We start from the raw sequence: 21,131 nt of genomic DNA, 5'->3' as shown, positions 1-21,131 counted from the left end.
GGGAAGCTTACAACCTACCTGTGTGAGGGTGATTGCAGGTCACCCGTGGCTGCCTGTGGGAGTAAAGGAAAAAGAAGAAGAAATCGTTGGTACTGAGGCTCGTTCGTAGCAAATCAGGTCCGTCATTAGTTTCAGGTGCGTGTGGCTCAGGGCCTTCCCAGGAAGGGGTCTCTGCGTGGGGGTCGCCGTGTCGGAGGTTAGGAACACACTGAAGATCTTAGGAAACTGTCGAACTACTTTCCACAGTGGTATCACCGGAAGCCCCCGGCGACTTCGCACGGCTACCTGCGGGCCGCCGGTCCCTCCGTGTCTCCCGCTCCTGGCGCCGGTGTCCTTTCTGAGGGAGCCGTTCCAGCTGTCTTACCGTGGCTTTAGTTGCACTTGCCTAGTGGTGGATGATGTGGAACATCTCGTCAGGTGATTATCTGCCACCCATGTAGCCTGTTTGGTAAAGTTAATTAGAGTCTTTTCCCCATTTTAAAAATGGGGCCGTTTTTCCCTATTAAGTGTTAAGAGTTCTTTATTTGTTCTGGATTTAAGTACAGGGTTTGCAAATATTTATTCCAACCTGTGACTTACATTTTTATTTTTGCAGTGGTGAATTCTGAACAGGAAATGCTCTCTTTTATAAAAAAGTCAAATTTTCCATTTTCTTCCTTAATAGTGGTTTGGGTGCCCATATTAAAGAAAACTTTGTCTACCCCAAGACCACAAAGGTTTTATTCTGTCTTCTTCCTACAGTGTTATAGGTTAGCCCCTAAATTCAGAACTGTGACTGATTTCGAGTTATTCTTGTGTGTATGGTGTGAAGCAGCTATTAAGCTCTTCCCCGCCCTCTCTTTTTGCATACGGTCATCCAATTGTCTGGCACAGCTAATTGAATGTGCTCTCATCTCTCCCCGTTTAATTATCCTGGCACCTCTGTTTAACACCCACTGATCAGGTTTTATTTCTGGACTTCCTATCCTGTTCCCTTGACCTGCATGTCTCCCCTCACTGGGCACACCGCCCTCACGGCCCACACTGTCCCGACTACTGTAGCTCGATAGTTCATTTTTAAGTCAGATCGAGTAAGTCCTCCGATTTGCTTCTTTCTCTAAATCCTTTCGGTCACTCTACGTCCTTTGGATTTCTGTATCTATTTTAGGGTTGGCTTGCTATTTCCTTAAAGAAAGAGGCTTGCTGGAAACGCAATAGGGATCACGGTAATTATGTAGATCAATCTTGGGGGGAGTTTTCCATCATGACAATATCTTCCAGTCCATGAATATTCTAAATCTTTCCGTTTATTTGGATTGTGCTCAGTTTCTCTCATCAATAGTTTGTAGCTTTAAGTACATACATTTGGTGCTTGTTTGATTTTATTTTATTATTTTCAATGCTATTGCAGGTGGAATGGTTTTCTTAATATCATTTTGAGATTTTTCGTTGTTAGTATACAGAAATATAATTGGGGTTATTATATTGATTTTGTATCCTACCACCTCGCTGAGCTATCTTATTATTTCTACCATATACCTTGCAGATTTGTTAGAAGCATGTTTCCTGCAAATAAATACAGTTTCATTTTCAAATCTATATGTCTTTGTATTTCTTGCTGTATTACACTGGCTGGAACTTTAGTAAAATGTCAAATAGAAGTTTGAGGTGGACATTCTTGCCTCAGTCTCAATCTGTGAAGAGCAGACATAAACAGACACACACACACACACACACACACACACACACCCCTTACTCCATGTCTGTGGCCTATAGTTATTCCCTAACACTTTTTTAAGAATGGACAATTTCAAACACCCAGAAAAGTGGAAAGGATTGTACAAGAATGCCCACACACTCAACTTCCAGGTCCTATCATCATTAAAATTTTGCTGTAAATATTTCTTTTTAACCACGTGACTATCCATCCATCATTTTATTTTCTGGTGCTTTTCAAAGCCAGCAGGACGCAGACATCAGTACCCTTCGTTAAAGCACACGGATGCCACTTCAGTCTTAGCACACCCCGATTGCACTGCATTTATCTCTTTCTCTCCCCTTACACACACACACACACACACACACACACACACACACTATAAGCCCTACAGTTAAGAATATTTTCTGTTTTTCTTCTCTTCTCCCTCCACCTTTGTTCCCATATGAGTAGCATGCCTGGGTACCGAGTAAATGCTTCAAATCAGTCAAACAAGCAATCCCAAGCGTTTTCTGTCCTCATTCCGGGGGCAGCCTGAGACCCTTCACGTGCCCGGCGGCTCTCACCTGCAGCGGGGAGCTCTCCCGGCACGTGGCGATGGTGGGACACAGACCCGGACACCTCGGCTGCGGCGGGGCCTCCTTGTGCTGCTCTCTACAGGGATGGGGCAAAAGGGAGGACAGACTCCCATCAGCAAAGAAGGGCCTTGCTTTGTGCAGTGAGCTCAGAGAGCGCCGCCGACAGCTGCAAAGCTCCATGCACTGGCCGCCATCGTGACACGCTCATCTGCAGAGCCTCAGAGCCAGCAGCTCCTGGGAGGCCGTCCGTGTGCCCTCGGGTTGGCTGCACGACGGAGGACACGGCGCAGGAGCGCCACCCGTAAAGGTCTATGACTGCTTGCCGGCGGGAGGCCACAGGGGCGCTTCTTCCTGCTGCGGCACCCCCACGCTGGCCACTGCGTTCCCGAGTCTGTGGGTGCAGCAGAGCTCAGTTACAAATGGACAAAGTGACCTGCCTTGGAGACCACGGCATTGTCACTTTGTGCCCAGTCCTTGCAGCAACTGTAGGAAACGGAGAATTGTCCTTGATTACCCATGTAGGTCCAATGCAATCACACGAATCCTTAAAAACTGGGAAATGAGGAAAAGGAGGAAGTCCGAGAGATCTAAAATATGAGGAGACTAGACCCACCATTACCGACTGAGAGACAGAAGGGCCACGTGGCGAGAGCGGGAAAGCAACAGCTGCATCGGCATTCTCAATCTGCCCGGAAGCAGACTCGTCCCCATAACCTCCAGAAGGGAGGGCTGACCTGTAAGCCGTGACTGCTGCCTTGGGAGGCACCAGCCAGGGACCCAGCTGAGCTTGCCAGGCACGTGACCCACAAGCGCTTTCAGACGAGTCTTAGTTCAAGCCACTACATTTGTGGGAATTTGCCACATAGCAATAGAAAATAAATACAAGCCACTTGATGGACATTAGCTGAGCAGAACACCTGTAGAATTAGGCAAGAAGTATCTTCACACGTGTGATCCTACTTTCGCAGCAGATTAACGGTCCAGAGGAAATACTCCCAATAAACTGGTCTGATAACTACTATTAGAGAGAAGCAGAGTCCGACACTAAGTTCTCCCCTAAAATATACCAGTGATTTACATCATGGAACTCCACGGGCACTTACCGAGTGGATTTTTCTTTTGGGGGGTGGGCGGAGTGCCACACGATTTAAACATATTCTTTGATCTCTAGGAGCTGACATTCTGACAGTGGGCTTTGCCTAACATGTAAGGCTGGGAGTGTCCAGGTCAAACTAGGGACACTTCTGCAGGAAAGAGAGGCCACTGTGACAGACGGCCCAGCGCATTGAGAGGGCTTGTCTCTCAACACAATCGACCTTTCAATACAAAGGTTAGCAGCTCACTTTCCAGTTGGAGAAGGGAACACTATAGTGATCGAAAATAAGAAATAACATTCCAGAAATGAGGAATATGGTCCCTCCCAAAGATGAAATAACTTATATTCATAAAAATTATGGTTTTCTTTTAACTATGTCCACAACGTATGGAATTTTTTAAAGTTCATTTATTTATTTTGACAGAGAGAGACCTTGGGGAGAAGGGGCAGAGAGAGAGGCAGAGAGAATCCCAAGCAGGCTCACTGCTGCCAGCACAGAGCCCAACGTGGGGCTCAAACCTACAAACCGTGAGATCATGACCTCAGTAGAAACCAAGTGTCCCATGCTTAACCGCCTGAGCCACCCAGTGGCACCACAGTATATGGAATTTTTAAAAGGGGCTCAAGAGTTGAACAATGTGATTACAATTTTATAAAAACAAAGCATCGTGAGTATAACTCACAAAATAATACTAAAACGGAACTTGGAAGACAGTCCTCGGAGCGCCAGCAGTGACTGCAGCGCGTGGGGCGGCCAGCGACTTTGGGTCCCCAGTTCCTGCGCGGCGTCCACACCGACTGCCCGAAAACGGGGTTAGCCTCGGTTGCTTCTAGAGGCGGCTGGCCCCCAGGCCGGACAGGGTGAGGGGAATGTGCTCAGATTGTACCTGGACCGCAGTGAGGGGAATGCTTCAAGTGAAACTCCCAAACGACCCGGGTTTTCCCAGAAGCATGGCCACCGGGTGTCTAAGGAAACAAATGCAGAAGGAACGAGCGGATTCTTTGGAGGGATTCCCGCTCCTCCGTCGCGAGCCGGCACCGGCCCTGCGACCCGCCCCGCTCCGCCGGAACATGGGAGTCGCCCCCGACCCGTTTCTGCGAGGACCGAGCTTCCGAGAGCACCACCGAACTGTGGCACTTCCGGCCCGCTCCCCCGGGGGAGACCGACTTCCGGGGCAGTTTCAGGGCGTGGAGCCCCCCCCCCCCCCCCGGGGGAGACCATGCGGCTCCGCTCGCTCCCGCCTCTAGGGAATGTTTCTTGTAACTCCACTTCGAACTCCGCCTTTCTCAGAACTGCACGAAAACTATTTTAAAATTTACACAGAAACTTAAAAAGTGGAGGAATTGTCAACTATGAAAACTAAAGAATGCCGAGGGCGTTCCCCTGCCGGACGTTCAGGGTGAGGCGCGGCCGGAAGAGGGTCTCCCGGGGGAGCCCGGGGCACCAGGTCCTGGGCGAAGGGCGGCGCCGGCTCAGGGCGACATAACGACCTTAGCCCCTGCCTCCGTGAACACGCAAACAAGTTCAGGACGGCTTGGAAATCAAAATGCAAAGCGAATAAAACTGGTGAAAATACTAGCAAAGAATGTGGATATTTGTATAACCTTGGAGTCATGAAGACTTTTTAAAGCAAGACTATTGAGGGCATATAGTATTTGTCAGACAGATAAAACAACTCTAGTAAGCTTACACATTTACCTACGTGCAGATGGACTCAGGTCGTCATCTGCTTGCTGTGGGCGATAAAAATTCACAAAGTGAAAAAGCTGCTGACACTGGGCTTAGTCTTATACACAATTCAAGTCAGTTATTAGTTAATTTTGAGTAATGGTGCCTCAGAGTCTCCTGGGTCCTAGGAAAGGATCTCACTGGGGGATAGCACCCGTCACATGAATACCTGTGTCTTCACTTCTAATAGTTAAGAAACTGGAAGTGGGATTGCTGACTTCAACGGTGAGTATACATTTCACTTTTTAAGAAAACACCACACTGCTTATCAAAGTGATATAATTTGGTATCTGCACTAGTAACGTAGGAGCCTTTCGATCTACAGCTTCACCAACGCTTTTTATGGTTGGTTCTTTTGATTATAGCCATTCTAATGGGCGTGTAATGGTATCTTACTGTGGTTTTGTGTTTTCTTAATGGTAAATGATGTCGATGTGCTTATCTGCCACCATGGATCCTCCTTGGTGAACAGTTGGTTCAAATCTTTTGCCCATTTAAAAAGTTAAAACACTGGGTCATTTTTCTTATAATGGAATTTTGAATTCTTTATATATTCTGGACACAAGTATATGATTTGCATATATTTCTGCCTTTGGCTTATGTTTTCATTTTCTTAATGGTACCCATTTGAAAAGCAAGTGTTTTTAATTTTGATGAGAAGCAGCTGCATTAATATATGGGCCTAAAAGGAGTCAGCCCTGCCGGCTTGATTCTGTGGATAGTGAACGTACAAATCCTCCCACACACCAAACGCACATGTACTGCGCTGCACACACACACCATGTACACATGCACACATACACATGCACTCAGTCACACACATGCACTCAGTCACATACACGCACTGTATCTCACACTAAACACACACACACAAAACCACACACACACATGCACTGCATCACATACTGTGCACACGCAACCACACACATGTGCATCACATACGCATCATGCACTCACACGTGCAAACATGCAGTGCATCTCACACCAAACACACGCGCACACACCGCATCACACACACCTGCACTGCATCATACAACGCGCGCACACACACACACACACACACACAGAATCAGAGGATTGTGCCAACACAGAAGCAAAGGACTGTGTTTGAGAAGTCCCAGCTGCAAGGTGACACTGGGCGCTGCCCCAGGCCCGGATAGCGCAGATGGTGAAGCAGAGGGGCACCCGCTACCTGTGGCATGCTTATTTTGAAGGACAGCTCTTTCCTCCCTGCTGGAACTTCTGGAGTCTTTTGACAGCGGTTCTGTGTCACATACTCATACGTGCTCAACTTCTTGAACACTAGAGAGGAGAAAGGCGGAAACGGGCAGTTACAATTACGCAAGCGGGCAGAGTGGCCCACAGGCCACAACCCGGTCTTCCAGGGCTTCCCCCCAGGGTGCCGGGAGCTGCCTCCTAACCCGGGGCGCCGGGAGGCTGCTGCATGGCCACCCCGGGGCCCACCTGGCCTGTGGGAGGCAAGCGGTAGCTCGTCACAGCCCCAAGGCTGCTGGCGCCCCGTCCCAGGAACAGCTGCCCTGCAGCCTTCCAGGCCCGCAAAGCCAGTGTGGACCCGGACGCTGGCTCCGGCACTGTGGCAGAAGCACCCCAGGACACTGAAAGGACATCTGAGACCCGGGTCTGTCAATAGACAGCACCGTCCACGAAACGGGTTCTGTGCCTGCTTCAGCAGAGGCACCAATCCTCCCACTTCTCTTTCCCTAAAACCAACACGAGGACAGATGGCTTCTAATTATTTCTGGAAAGGGAGAAGGGCCGCCCACAGAAGCCTATTTGCAGCTGGAGGAGCAGACGGAGGGTGGGCTGCCCCCACACCCGCGTGGAGCCCGTTCCCTTCCCTGGGTGGTGTGTACAAGTGCGTCTGTCTGTGTTTGCTTTGGCTTCCTGCTGAACTCCACCTGGCTCTTACTGGTTCTCCCACCTCCCCCAGAACCTGCGTCAGGGCGTCATTTGCGCCTGGCCACACGCTCGCGAAAACACTCGTTCTCTTGCAGGGATTGCAAGGATGGCTGCCATCGCCGTCGGGTGGCGAGTACACACTGTGTGTTCCCCAGAGCTCACACTCGTCCTGAGTTTTGTGTAAACGCCCTCATCTGACAGTAGCGAGAGGAGATGTGGCTGGGGAGGGAGGCCAGAGTGCGGTGTGCACCGAATGAGCGTCTGCCACGTCCCCCCCACCGCGGCGACACTAGGCGCCAGCACAGCAGCCGGGGCCGCTGGTCTCTGGGATGCTCTGTCCCCCCGCTCGTGTGGAGGCGGCTTTCCCCACACTCCTGCTGCTGGCACCCCGACATCCGTGCGTCTTCCCGGGAGGTCTTGCCCTCACCAGCGCCGCACTCCGCTCGTGCTGCAGCCTCGTCAGGATGTCCTTCCCCCAGACTTCAACGTGGGGCATCCAGCTGCCCACGGCTTCCGACAGGCCCCCCAGCAGCCCCCACCCCCCACCTCAGGGTATTTGCGTCACACCGTCCCTTGGAGAGTGGGTGGCCCCAGCGCCTTGCACAAGAGGTGAGGGGCGTCACTTCCATGACTGGGCTACAAAAGGCCGGCTGCCCCCTCGTGCTGGAGTGTCCTGGTGGGAAGAGGCACCGGCCAACAACTCACGGGGAACTGAGGCCAGGAACTGGCCTGCCAACACCCTGGCCTTGATCCTAAACGTGGGTCCCGGTCGGATGAGACCACAGCCCTCCTCACACCTGGCGGAAGCCTTGTGGCCGAGCAGGGCCAGTGGACCCAGCTAAGCTATGCTGAACCCGTGTCCCACAGAGACCGCAAGGTGATAACTCTGTTACTTCAAGCAGGGTAAGTTTACTGTAACAATAGCTAGTAACCCAACTTTTTCTGGAAGTCTGAGTTTTGCTGTCCAGATACCCTGTAAACAGCACCTTGAGCCATAAGCTCCGTGTGCATCTCCCTCCCCTACCCCCACAGTGAGTGTGGCACCACCACCCTCCCTGTGGCTTGGGTTGGGGCCCTCTGGTCCCTCTCCCATTGGCCATCTGTCCCGTGGGCCTATTCTCCAGTCTCCCATCCATCTGTCCTGAGTGGCCGCAGTGGACTTCTGGACCTGCCCAGCTTGCCACCTGCCGGCTGTCATGTAGGCTGCAGCTGGGGCACTGTCCCCAAATGCACCCTTGTCCCCATTGGCCAGTGCGTGGAAGCTTTAGGATAAGGGCCTGGGCTGACCCACCGCTGGCTCTGGGTGCTGATTCTGGCCCTGGCTCTGCTGAGGACACTCCCTGCGCCAGACCTGCTCCGGCAGCCACATAGGGCCCCCGCTGCCACCTTCTCCCTTGCAGAGGCCACAGAGAGAAGTCGTGCCCTCCCCTGGGCCACGGCATAGTGGAGCCTGCTGCACGCAGTGCTGCGTGGACTCCAGGAAACGGCCAGTGTCCCTGCAGCGAGCTGGGTCAGCAGATACCCTGTCGCTGGCTCACTATTTTTCATTGTTAGGACTTGGTGCTTCTCTAAATCCCCTGTTCTTTTCTTAATGGTGCCTGTTCCTGCCTCACACACTCTGCTCCCTTATCTAACTTACTCCTAGGCCCTCTCGTGTCCTCTGCAGGCCTCAGAGCAGAATGAGCCCTGCTGTCCCTCTAGGGGTGTCTCTTCCTGTGATTTGTCTGATGTGCTCGTTTCTAGCAGGGGCCAGCAGACCTCGTCTTGGGCCATGTTGGAACGCAAGGGACAAAGACTGGAGTGGGGGTCAGGACACATACTTAAGAAGAGGTGGAAGATGAGCAGGTGTCCAAGTAGCAGGAGGCTGAGGGCGGACAGCAGCAGGACGAACACCCCGATGCCCAGGACCACCAGGGTCTTCGTCTTTACAGGGAACAAAGGAAGGAAGAGCAGCCAAGTGTCCTTGGAGACGTCTGCGGAGGCAAGGGAGACGCGCATGCATCCAGCACCTGGGGCATGGCCAGCCCCTCCTTGGGAGGTGGGGGAGGGTGAGCAGCCCGAGGGAGCCTCTCCCCCACCCCAGTGTGTGCCCTACCTCGCCCAGGTGCCCTTGCAGCCCCCTGACTGAGGTGGGTGTCGCAGCCCCACTTTACGGGTCTGGAAGGTGAGGCTGGGAGAGGATAACTAAGGGTCCGGGTCACAGAGCCTGACCCCCTGCCTGGCTGAACCACCACCCTGTCCCGAGGGCCATGCCACTGTGCCAGGCCCTCCCCGTTCTCAGTCAGCCGCCCTCACAGGGAACTGCAAGGCAGTAGCCAGCGCCTTGGGACATTGCCAGGATGTGGTCCTCTGGGCCCCGAGGGCTGCTGACACTTCCAAACTTAAGTGTGAGGAAAGCACTGAGGAATCTGCAGGCAGGCCCATGGAGATGGAATCCAGCTGAAACGCTCTCATCCCACCACAGAGTCTGGGAGGTACTGATTCCAGTCCCTTATGTGGCATGGAAAGTGGCCGCCAGGCCCGCTGTGTGCCTCGGGGGCTGCAGCGCAGTGTGCATGAGGCCGGATGTACCATGGGGTGGCCGGCCACATGCTTGTCCCCTCAGCCGTGATGTCTTGATGATTCCCACCAATGAGAGCAAAGTGCCCCAGGGAACTGGCGGGTAAGCAGCCCCATGGAATCTTCTGGAACAGCAAACCCAGGAGATTGCCTCAGTCATCAGGCAATCATGTGCAGCACATCCACAATGGTTCCGGGGCCAGCAGGTTCCCAGAGAGAAGCACCTTCGGAGACCAGGCTGCCCTCTGTCCTGCCAGCGTGTGGCAGCGAGGGCCCAGCCGACGCCCACATTGGGAGGAAGTAAGGACACGTGCCATGGAACTCGGGTGCGCTGAGGCTGCCCCTTACCACGTGCGAGCCACATTTCAGAGCGTGTTGGGGCGATGAGAGGCCCCGTGGCCGGGAGGACCTTTGCGGGGAAGCCCCAGTGCCCGCCGGTGACCGTTCTGAGGCGGCGGTCACCGGCCAGCCCTTCTGCTCAGGCCGCGTGTGGAGACTGTCAGGAAGGATGGCAGGCGGAGGCCTCCAGCTGGCTGTGTGCAGAGCGCAGGCGGCTCTTCCCGCTGAGCAGGGCCGGGTCTCGCTGAGACCACACTGTTCCCTTTTACCATGGAAATCACCAGGATGCACTCCGGAGCAGGTGCAGGTCAGATGGCCCATCCCACGAGGGCTCATCCAGCCCAGGTGCAGTGCGGGCCTGGGGGTGAAGGTGCACAGGGCATGGCGCCCCTCCAGGAAGAGGGCATGGCCGTGACGTGCTCTGGAGAGAGGCCTGGACTGAGAAAGGAAGCTTTGCTCTGCACCCCGAGGGCTGAGATCCCCAAACACTCGGGACAGACACACGAGGTGCTCCGCGTGGGGTCCTCCCTGCATCAGTGTCCAGGGCTGCTGTGACCGATGGCCATAGACCCGGCAGTTTCAACAGCAGAGATGAAGCCCCGATGTCAGGCTGTTGCAGGGCCCGTCTCGCTCCAAGGCCACGGGGGAGGATCGATCCTTGGATCTTCCAGCTTCTGGGGCTCCAGGCACCCCTGGGCTTGTGCCCACGTGCCCCCAGTCTCTTATAAGGATGTTGTCACTGGATCCAGGACCCCACACATTGCCGGGTAACCCATGATCACCTCAGGATCCTTAATCACATTTGGGAGGACCCTCTCTCCAAATAAGGTCACGGCCACAGGCCCGGAGGGTGGGCAGTGGTGGGCAGACCTTTGAGGCACATGTGTTCCCGAGGCCAGGCTCCTGGAGCCGCTCAGCAGACACCTGCAGCCACACACCACCCGGCACCTTCCCCAGGCAGCCCTGCCCTCCCGCCCCACCCTGCTCCCTGCCAAGACCAACTACTGGGTGATGGGCACCGGGCCCCAAACCCGCCTTCTGGTGCCTGGGCGGCTGCTGCCCTCCTGCCCGGCCCCGCAGCTCAACCAGCTAGGGGGCGGGCCAGACTGATCCCCCCCCCCCCCCGTAGGGAGAGCTTTCCCCGAAAGACAGCTGGAGGGAGAGGCTACCACCACGAGGGACCCGAGAGAAAGCAACGCCAGAGAGGAGCCCCCCCACCTTCATAGAGGGGATGAGTGCGCGCCTCCTCCGGGTTGACTGAGTACCGGACGAAGACGTACAGCAAGATGGTGATGAGGAAGAGCAGGCTGGCCGAGGCAGAGACCAAGGAGCCGAAGAAACATCTGCGGGGGGCAGAGCCAGACTCAGGGCTGGGCAAGGCGCGCCTGACCCTGAACCCAAGGCCCCGCCTTCTTCCTGTCTCCTGGCACCCGAGCTCCCCAGGGGACGCCCTGAGGGCACCTCCAGTTTCTCTGTCCCCCTCCCAGCCCCACGCGGCAGTGAGAAGGGCCCGGCCTGGCTCCCAGGTGGGCACACAGAGGCTCCAAGCAGGCCGGGCCGCCCGCAGCTTCCTCCACACGCCGCCACCGCTCACCAGGGCTCCACCAGGTCGGGGTCGGGACCGCCACCCCTGCCCCCCATGTTGCACGGGATCCTGGGTGCTGTGCTTCCATCCAGAGGCATGGAAGCCCAGCAGGTCGGGAAGGCCAGAGGTGCTGGGGCAGGCACCTGGCCGGCCGGCGGCCCACGGCGCAGCATCTCCACGCGCCCTCCAGGGGCCTGTGCACACTTCCGTGCACAAGTGACACCTTGTGCTTTGGCATTAGACCAGAATCACTCCTGTCCTCTTGCCTGTGCTCAGGACAGAGGATGGTCCAACCATCCAAAAATTAAATTCTGGTCAGCAATTCTTGGAATAAGCTTCTGCTGCAAGGTCTTCCTTTGGGCTTTCTACCGTGGTGATATTTAAGGAAACGGTTTCTTTGGCATTTTCAATCTTCATCAATGTCTTCTCTCCAGCTGAAATTTATCTGACTCCATTATTCTTTTCCAGAACATCTTGAGGTTTGTTTTTGTTTTTTTTAACACATCTTTAGGCAGAGAGCTAAAATGTGAATGTCCTCAAAGGGTCACATGGATGTGGAGGGCAGCCTGCATTGTGGCCCCTTGTCGAAGGCCCTAGAGGGCACGTGTCCTGTGTGTCTGTCCCCGAGCGGCATGGGGCAGAAGCCTGGCCCCACACCTGGCTCTGGTCCCCGGGGAGCCTGTAATGTGCAGTGCAGCTGTTCCAGCCGACGGGCTCACCCTCAGCAGAAGGCCCTCGGCCATCCGCTGCTGCTGGCACCCGGCCAGAGGCGGCCCTCCCGGCAGGGTGAGGGCCAAAGCCACTCCAGCTGCACGTTGGGGGCCAGAAACGTCGCTGTCGTCCCTGACTCCCGTGTCTGTGATGCCTCAGCGCCCAGTCCGGGCACCTCCCCTGTGAAGGCACGTCCTCTCGGGAGCCTATCACACTTTGCCAACTGTTTTGGCCAACTCGTCTCCTAAATGCAGTCATCTCCTGTTGCTTTCTCTGCCTGACGGTGGAAGGGACAGGAGGGAGTCTGGGACTCCACGTGGACAGGGGTGGCCACGCCCTCACCAGGACCCCCGCACACACGGTGCCCTCACCCACTTCTGTGCACACTCCTTGCTGCTGACACTGCCCAGTGGGTAGGAGGGCTCCTGGGGCCCAGCCGTCCCCACCGGGAACTTCTGCAGCCTGTTGTGCCCGGAGGCCACTGTCAGGACCTCGGAACTCCACCCTGTGTGCCCTTTGGGGCCCGGTCCGCTTGGTCCTCCTCAGTGGCAGGGCCACAAACCCTCACCCGTCCCCAACGGCTGACCAGACCTCAAGGCCACCAGCTTGTGGCACCAAGGCCTTAAGAGGAGCATCTGGGGGAGAGAAGAAAGCCCTGCTACCGTGAGGAGGCAGTCCCGGCTGGCCTGGGGCTCCTCCTCTGTACGGGAGAGGGCGGCATGGGGGCTCCCAGGCCCCCGATTCTCATTAGACTTTTCTAATCATGACAGCTTTGCATTTCCTTCTGCTCAAAGCAGCAACGCTTTTCAAACCTGAACAAGTGGAGCATTTCTTGACCGGGCTGCACGGAGCACAACCCTCCTGGACCGGGCTGCCCGGAGCACAGACCACGACGCTCCATGACCGGGCTGCACGGAGCACAACCCTCCCGGACCGGGCTGCACGGAGCATGACGCTCCATGACCGGGCTGCACGGAACATAACCCTCCCAGACCGGGCTCCATGACCAGGCTGCACGGAGCACACCTGCTATGAGTGGTGGGTGAGCAGTGGAACCCCTTGCAGCGCCATGAGCCGGCGAAGGCCACTCTGAACTAACCGGGGGAGCCCCTGCGACTTTCTTGGCCACTCACAGCCTGGGCCCTAGCACGTGAGGTCCTGGCGAAGCCCGTGCAGGACTGAACACCTGCTCCCAGTGCAGCCTCGGCCCACATCCTCTGTGCTCTGACGGCCTCCGGGAGAAAGCGCCCGGGTCCAGGCCAGCGGGCCAAGGACAAGTCAGCTCAGCCTGAGCCCCTCTGGGTGGGGCTGGGCCTCCACATTCGGGAGGGGCTCCAGGCCAACACATTTCAGAGCCAGACAAGGAGAACAGAAAGACGCTAAGGACCGCTGTGCTGGGGACAGCACGGGACTCCCCCCACTGCCTGTGGCCCCCACCCTCTTACCCATGAGGCCCCCAGCCTGCAGGACCCCTCTCTCTGGGCCCCCTCCCCCCTCCCCCTGACCAATCCCCCTCCCTCCCCCAGTCCTTTCACCCTCCCCCCTGCCAAGTCCCACCTCCCCATTCCCTAGCACCCCACCCCTCTCCCCTGCCAAGGACCTCCTCTCCCTCCCCCAGGACCTCACCCCTCCCCACTTCTAGGTCCACCCCCCACCCCGCCCCAGCCCTGCAATGCCCTTATCCCTCTTCCCTGCTGGGTCTCCCTCTCCCTCCCCCAGGACTCTGCCCCTCCCTCCCGGACCTCCCCCTCCAGCCCCTCACCTGTAATTCCTGCCCCCTACACAGTTGTTAAGCCATTTGCAGTGGTGGTCAAAGTCAGATACACACTTGTTGCAGGCCCTACAGTGTTTAGCCTTCTTGTTCCTAGAAGGAAGAATTCACATGAGCAGCCCGTTGGCAGCATGTGCAGGAGGAAGACAGGGTCAGAAGGGAGAGACAGGTGGCAGGGAAGACCGGGCCCAGGCGGGTTATCTTCCCTCAGCCACGCCTGCCACACGGTGCCACCAGCTCCCATCCTGAGCCATAGGCCTCCCTCCCAGGCTGCCTGCTGAGCCTTCAGTGCTCTGACTAGCCCAGGGGGGGTTCCGGTGGGGGGGGCTGGGACTCATCTGAGCCCCTAGATGGGTGAGGGGTCCTGCGTGTCTCAGGGCCACTGCCGCTCATTCAAGGAAAGCAGCACCAGTCAGCTGCATGGAAACAGAAAGGCCGGGGCGGGACCTGCCTGTGCACAGCACGGGGAGGGGACGGGTCCACACGGCAGGGGCCGCGCCCTCGGGGCTGCCTGCCCCCACACGCTGGGCACTCACACGGTGACCTCACACAGGTGGCAATATTGGTTCTCGATGACGTGCGTGTGTTTGGATGGGTCGAAGGTGGGTACGGGCTCCGAGTAGTTCTTGAGCCGTACGTTGGTTTCAGCAGGATCGATGGAAATTGCAAGCAAGTGGACCACGAAGTGGAAACAGAAAAGCCCACCAGTCACCTGGGCGTGAGTGTGTCAAGGAACGTGCGGCCAGGCCTGGGCAACACGGCGAAGGTGCCCACTCAAACTAGAAGCAGGACCCTGGAGGCGCCTGCTTGCGGCCTGAGGGTGTGGACCCCACGCTTCACCAAGGCAGCAAGGGAAGGCCCTCAGGGGCCAGCGGCCACCACGCTGGGTGCCGAAGTCGTGGGGGTTCTTTGGGCAGCAGAGATGCTCAGAGCACGTGCGTCAGGGGAAGAAGACAGTGTATCATCAAAAAATGGAGGGGAGCAGGGAGGGCTCACACGGCCAGTCTGCACGGTCTGTCTGGGTCCCGTCTTGTCTCTCCTCGCCCCTAGGCCCCTCTGGCTCTCTGGACCCACTCCCGCCGTGGCACCCAGGGTAAAACCAGTCCCCGGGCTCCCATCCTCCTCCTCCCCTTCAGGACCAACACACTGTCTGTCCCCTTGGAAACCAAACAGAAGAGGTGGAAGCCGCCTCCCTGTCAGCCCTGCCCTGCTTCCCAGGACTGGTGCTGAATGGGAGGGTTCAGGGTTTACAGGCTGGGTTCCAGGGTGTGGCAGGGGGAAATGACCCAGCCCGGGAGGCGAGGCCACAGTGCACGGGGTTCTGCCGGGATCTGACAGGGGTGGGGGTTCGGGGCAGGGGGCTGGGGCTACTGCTCAGTCCTGCGGGAAGCCCCCTCAGGGTCCTCCTCAGACCTGCCAGCCGCCTCCGCCTCAGCCTCGGCCTCCGCCTCCGCGGGCCTGGGGCTGACAGGCGGGGTCCTGCCTCCACAATGCACTAGCCTGAGTGGGAGGCTGCTTCTGGCCCAAATCGCTCATTCCTCCCTCGCCCTCCAGCCTCTAGGCACCACGTGCAGACCCAGGACTCAGGCTGCCAGATGACGGCATGGAGGCAATGGGGACCCAGCCCTGCTGGGGGAGGAGGGCAGGAGGAGGGCAGGCGAGAATGAGCTGAGGGCCATGAGGATCAGCCCAGGAAGCTGGTGCCCAGGCCAGGGGCGAGTGGAAGGGTGGCCCTGGGGGACCTGCACGGGGGCACGAGACTGACCAGATCCCTCAGGGCCACATAAGGGATGTGGTGACACCAAGGCCCTTCCCGTGGCCACCGGACCCTGCAGGGCTGGGTAAGGCCTGACCCTCCCTGCTCTGCTGTTCCATTCAGGGCATGGGGCCGCGGCCAGGTGGTCAGGGGCCTGGTCAGGCTTTGCCATCACAGCTGGAGACACCAACACAGTGCTGGCACACGGTCTCCCTGCACCTGCTCCCTGAAGCCTGAGGCGCTGGCTGGAGGCAAGCACTGTTTGTGTGGTTACTGGGGCAGCGGGAGCAGGTCCTGAGCACAGGGGTCTGGCCCAGGACAAGAGGCGCGGCAGGAAGGCCCCTTCCTCTGTCGCATCAGAAACAGGCAGGCTAGGTGTGGGGGAGGGACTGAGGCGTTGGGGCCCTTGGAGACAGTGTAGGGGCAGCGTGGCCTGCACTCTAGCCTCCAACTGGAGGCAGCGAGGCCCCTGACCTGAGCCTGATTTTCCCCTCCTGTCCCAACCCTGCAGGTGCCGTGGCCAGGCCACTACCAGAACGTGTCCCCCAGGAACAGAGGGGCAGCCCCCCGCCATGTGGTAGGCAAGCCCCCTTAAGCACGAACACAGGTTCAGGCAGGTCACCCGTGGGAGTGACACGGGTGAGCAAAAGGCCACCGCGTTTTGCCTGGCCATTCACTCCGTCAGCCACTTGGCTGAGAAGTGTCAGCAGGTAGGCACCACACCAAAGTTCTGCCTCCACATTCAGATGCCCGGGTTATGGGTGTCTCTCAGGTTGCAGAGAACAACAAAAAGTAAAAGGCACAGGGTAGGAGGTCTCCAGCGGCAGAAGGCCAGGCCCTGCCCTCGAGGCCCCATCCCCTTAGCGACAATCTGTGTTTGGTAAACACACAGCTCCGCCAGCCCAGGACACACGCCCTCCCGACCTTCCTTTCGGGTCCTTCCGGTTCTGCGGCAGGAAGGGGTGAGGCGCCCCCCCAGAGCTCCCACCACCCCCCACCAGCCCTGCAGTCACTGAGGCTAACCTAACCAGGGGTTTCGCCTGGCGCAGGCTCCCGGACTAAGACGGGTCACGTCAGAGGCCAGTCCCTCAGCACAGGGACCCTCCGGGGCCCTTCGCAGGGGCAGGGCTGTGGGGGAAGCTGGCCGCTGAGGTCAGCGGGGAACCAGGGGTCCGCCTCCTCTGCTGTGTCTTCTGGAGGTGCAACCCAGACCCTGCCCTCCCTCCTGGGGCAGCAGTCCCTGCAGCGCCGAAAGACGCTGGCGCCCCCCGGTGGCCAAGCGCTGCGGAGCCTGAGGGGAAAGGAAGCCAGCCAGAACCTGGGACTCGGGCCAGCCAGGGGCTCCTGGGAGAAAGGGTGTGCAAGTGAGCTCGGGGCGCCCTCTGGGCCCGAAAGCAGGTGAGTTCTCAGAGTGCTCCCTGGACAGAGAACACGAGGCAGCTCGAGAAGGCCCCAGAACAGGCTGAGCCACAGCAAAGGGAGAAGGGAGACAACGGATTAGAACCCAGAACGCAAACAAACCCACAGTCAGGGACGGAGGTTAGGATACAGACAGAGGGGCAGCTGGAGGCAGCAAGGAGGCCAGGAACTGGCCCTCCCCGGAGCTGGCCCCTGCCGACACTGAGGGCTTCTGTTCCCAGAACGAGAGAGGGCTCCCTCTCAGAACTGGGAGATGTTTCGCTGTGGTGCGAGTCCCAGTGAGAGTGCCACTCTGACCAGGAAGTCGTGGGTCGGGCACTGCTGGCCTTCGTGCTGGGACAGAGAGAGGAGACCCCTCGCCACATGCAAAGCGTGAACTGTGCCTGGATTCTGAATTTAAAAAACCCGACAAAGCAGGTTTTGGGGACCAGCGGAGAAATCTACAAGGCTGGCCGACTTCTGCCCATCCTCTTGTGTGTGAAAGACACAAGTTATATGGGGTGATGTGGGGCGTGGGATGTTGGCTTTGCAGGCCCCACCGAGCGTCGTCAACCCTGGGCCACAGGCCTAGAAGTGGGGCAGCTGCATCCGGACACACAGGACCCACATTCCCAGCTCTGTGCCGCTGGATCAGACACCCTGAGGGCCCCACAGGGGGAGGCCGGCCAGATCGGGGGCTGCGTGGCGCTGGGGGGGCAGCAGGCTTGCACATCAGGCCACGGGGGACGCCCAGGCTCACTGGTGGGGTTGGCCAGCGGTGGCCCCCGGAGCACGGATGCGCTGGTGGAACTGAAGTCCATCACCCACAGAGTGAGGTGTAAGGAGGGGGCCAGGCTGGCGATGCCCGCCTGGCCGGGGGAGGAGCACTCGGCTGCACCTGCCACGCTCCACCAGGGGGCCTGCGCACCAGCCCCAAGTGCGTCTCTGAGGCCCGCCCGCCTGGCCTAAAGCCTACTCTGGTGACACGTCTGGAGCCTCCTTTCAAGGCCACCACGGGGTTCACAGTCCCCACTGTGGCCTATGTGGCTCCTAACAGCCGGCGGGTTCTCTCTCTGGCCTCGGCCACTCTAGGCCCAGCCAACACCCGCCACCAGACTCACCTGTCGCAAGAGGGACACGGTTATAATCGGTGTCTTCCTCGCACCCCTGGCGTGGCTCCCCCACCAGCCAGCCTGACCCAGCCCACTGCAGACCTGCAGACAAGTGGGGCCCGCATGGGGCACCCCAGACCCTGAGAACGAACGCCATGTGAATCCCTGGGACTCAGCCTTCAGTTTCTGAGCCAGCCCCGCGACCCCTCTGCGACCCTTTCCTGTCGTCCAGGCTGCCTGCCTCACCCCAAAGCCCCTCCAGCCCTGGCCCCCAGGCGTGCTCTCCCTGCACTGACGGCAGGCAAGCAGCAGACACTCTGTGCTTTTAGCCCCGGCCCCAAGCCAGGGAGCCACACCGAGAACGAACGTAAGGTTTCAGGCAGCGTGGCCGTGGTGGGTGTCTGGGGTGAAGAGGAGGAGCGGGGTCGCAGAGCAGGGGTCGCAGCGGGGGCTGGTAGGCGTGGCAGGGCCCCGAGCCAGATCTGGGGCAGGGCCCACGGGGAGCCTCCCTGGGACAGCGGGCGCTGCTCCCACAGTGAAGGATACACCATAGATGACCAAGTTCCAGTTGGGCGGCAGCAAGGGGACGAAGATACCGAAGTTGGCGAAGGCCAAGATGAACAGTGTGGTCCAGGCCACCGCCTGGAAGGTGTGCAGGGGCCACGACCAGCCATTCACTCTGGACCAGCGGTGGGGTGAGGCCTGCTTCCTGCTGGCTTCCCGCAGGGCCCCTCTCTGGCTCCGGCCGCACAGATCCATCTGCAAGACGGGAGGAGGGTCACCCCCACCCCCAGGGAAACCGAGGAAAAGACTGCAGGAAAAGCAGAGCCTATGACAACGCGACACTTTTGTGTGCCGAAATCCTCAGGGAATCTTCTGCAAGTTTCCCTTGAGGACTGAACAAGAGACCGCATTCCTGCTGCAGAACAAAGGCCTGCCGACCAAGGGGCTTCTGGGGTCTCTGGGCACTCTGGGGACACCCAGGTCGAGCTGAGGGGCTGGGAGGGAGCCGTGGCCACTTCTGGCCAGGTGTCCGGCTGTTGGAGAAGGTGAGCCACATCATAGCCGCCCCTGGCAGAGCCGAGGGTCCTGGGGACTTTGCCTCATTAGGGCGGATTTCTGCCACTCTTCTCGGGGTGTGGGGCCAGGCAGGGCTTACCTGATCACTGAGACCCCTGGGGGACCACAGAGACCATCCCACATGGACGGCGAGGCCAGCACCCCGGGGGTTGGAGCACAGAAAGGCACCGTGTTACGAACGACACGATTCCTGCGTGAAAACAACATTTGGATGGAAGTACCGGCCAATGGGAAGGATGCTTCTGAAAACCAAACCCCACTAACGGGGAGGTGGGCTCTAGGGCGTAACCGCAGACCTCGGCCCAGGGAGGTGAAGCAGGGACGTGGGAGAAGCCGGAAGTGCCGTGGAGGATGGCAGTGGCGACGGCACTCATCTTGTCGAAGGAGCGACGGGGTGCGGACAGGACACGAGGAGGGCACAGGGAAGGCACGGGAGGGCGCACGTCGGCCCAGGAGCCCGTGGAAGGCAAGGGTGGGCCGCATCCTACGGGGCTTCCCAGGACGGAAACGGCATCGCTGACGTGTGGAAACCCTGAGGTTGCAGCTGGCACTGGATTTGGCGACACTTGAAGCAGAGCGAGTTTTCACGCTCTGAGACTACTTTGAACCCCAACAGAGACAGCCAAAGCGTCACGGGAACATGGGACTGAGAGTGCACGCATGGGGGCACCGCAGCAGCACTCCTCGGAGGCCCCCCGGAAGCTTCCCTGCAGCCGACCTCAAAGTGGCACCAAGAGCAACACTCCACGGGGGGCGAGCGCAGCCTTGGTCCCGGGGCAGGACCACAGCGGCCTGAGTGTGAGGTCACAACCACGCACGCGGCCCAAGCAGCCGCGGCGGGAGGTGCACGCTTACCGTCACCGGGAGTGGCTGCGGCCGGCACCGCCAGTCACGTGGGCGCTGGTGAGCCGCGGGGGGGGGGGGGGGGGGTCTGGAGAGAGCAGCTGCAGGTGGTAGCGGGGGCCTCGCCCCGGGCCCCCTGGCGGGGCAGGTGCTCGGCTCGAACACCCCCTTGGATCTTCCGGTTCGGTTTTTCACTCTCAGAAGATTCCAGCAGTTCTCCCCAGGACAAATACACAGTTACCAACAAACGCACGGGCTCCTGACTCCTGCCGGGACCAGATGGCACAGTTAACGTGGGCTCCACGTGTGCACGAGACACCCGTGCGGACACATCCATCCACACGCTCACACAACACACACGGAACACACGTGCACACGCAACACACCGCACATACCACGTACGTGACAGACCACACACACACACACCACAGAGCGCACATACACGTGGAACACACGCACCAGAGACATACACATGCACCACACGTACAGCATGCACACAAGACACACACACGACACAGACATACACCACACACACACACACTCACAGCTTAGACACACAAGATTTCTCGGCTCACTTCTCGTTCCTGGCCTTTCTCGTGCTATTTCCTCAGCCTGGAGCCACGTCATCCCCCCCCACCCCCTCCGCTAATGGCCATCTCTTGCCTTTGGAGCCTGTGCTGGCGTCACTCCCTAGACGACCTCCTAACCGCCCCCCCCCCCCCACCAGATCTGAGCCAGGCCCCCGTCCACTCCTTCCGCAAATGCCGGGACTGGTCCTCCGGATTCAGGCCACAGGAAGGGAACCTAACGATCTCCCTCTTGGGCAGACTCGGTGGGGCCTGGGTCCCTTCTTAGCCCAAGCTCAGTTCCTGACGTTCGTTTTTCGTCATTCCTAAGGGTTTAGTCCAGGTTTTGGTGTGAGACGTGTTGGAGCCGCAATGCTCCCACAGCGCTCCCC

The 21,131-nt window shown here is 58.4% G+C and overlaps 1 protein-coding gene across 1 annotated transcript in view; it reads right to left on the bottom strand.

The window, feature by feature from the left end:
* Positions 1 to 19,111, bottom strand: part of LOC124522806 (palmitoyltransferase ZDHHC11-like) — a 31,842-nt gene extending 12,731 nt beyond the window's left edge. The window contains exons 1-6 of the mRNA XM_047094446.1: positions 18,797 to 19,111; positions 14,521 to 14,696; positions 13,976 to 14,077; positions 11,136 to 11,260; positions 8,840 to 8,992; positions 6,292 to 6,401 (exon numbers count right to left, since the gene is read on the bottom strand). Coding sequence (XP_046950402.1) covers positions 6,292 to 6,401; positions 8,840 to 8,992; positions 11,136 to 11,260; positions 13,976 to 14,077; positions 14,521 to 14,696; positions 18,797 to 19,009 — 879 coding nt within the window. The 5' untranslated portion in view covers positions 19,010 to 19,111. The remainder of the gene's footprint in view (positions 1 to 6,291; positions 6,402 to 8,839; positions 8,993 to 11,135; positions 11,261 to 13,975; positions 14,078 to 14,520; positions 14,697 to 18,796) is intronic.
* Positions 19,112 to 21,131: the final 2,020 nt, after the last annotated feature.

This window comes from Lynx rufus, unplaced genomic scaffold (genome assembly GCF_022079265.1).
Source record: "Lynx rufus isolate CCGP_SWC_20201006 ecotype Redwood Valley unplaced genomic scaffold, mLynRuf1.p SCAF_1, whole genome shotgun sequence".
In the NCBI taxonomy this organism is placed as follows: domain Eukaryota; kingdom Metazoa; phylum Chordata; class Mammalia; order Carnivora; family Felidae; genus Lynx; species Lynx rufus.
This window is presented reverse-complemented; position numbering and strand designations above follow the sequence as displayed.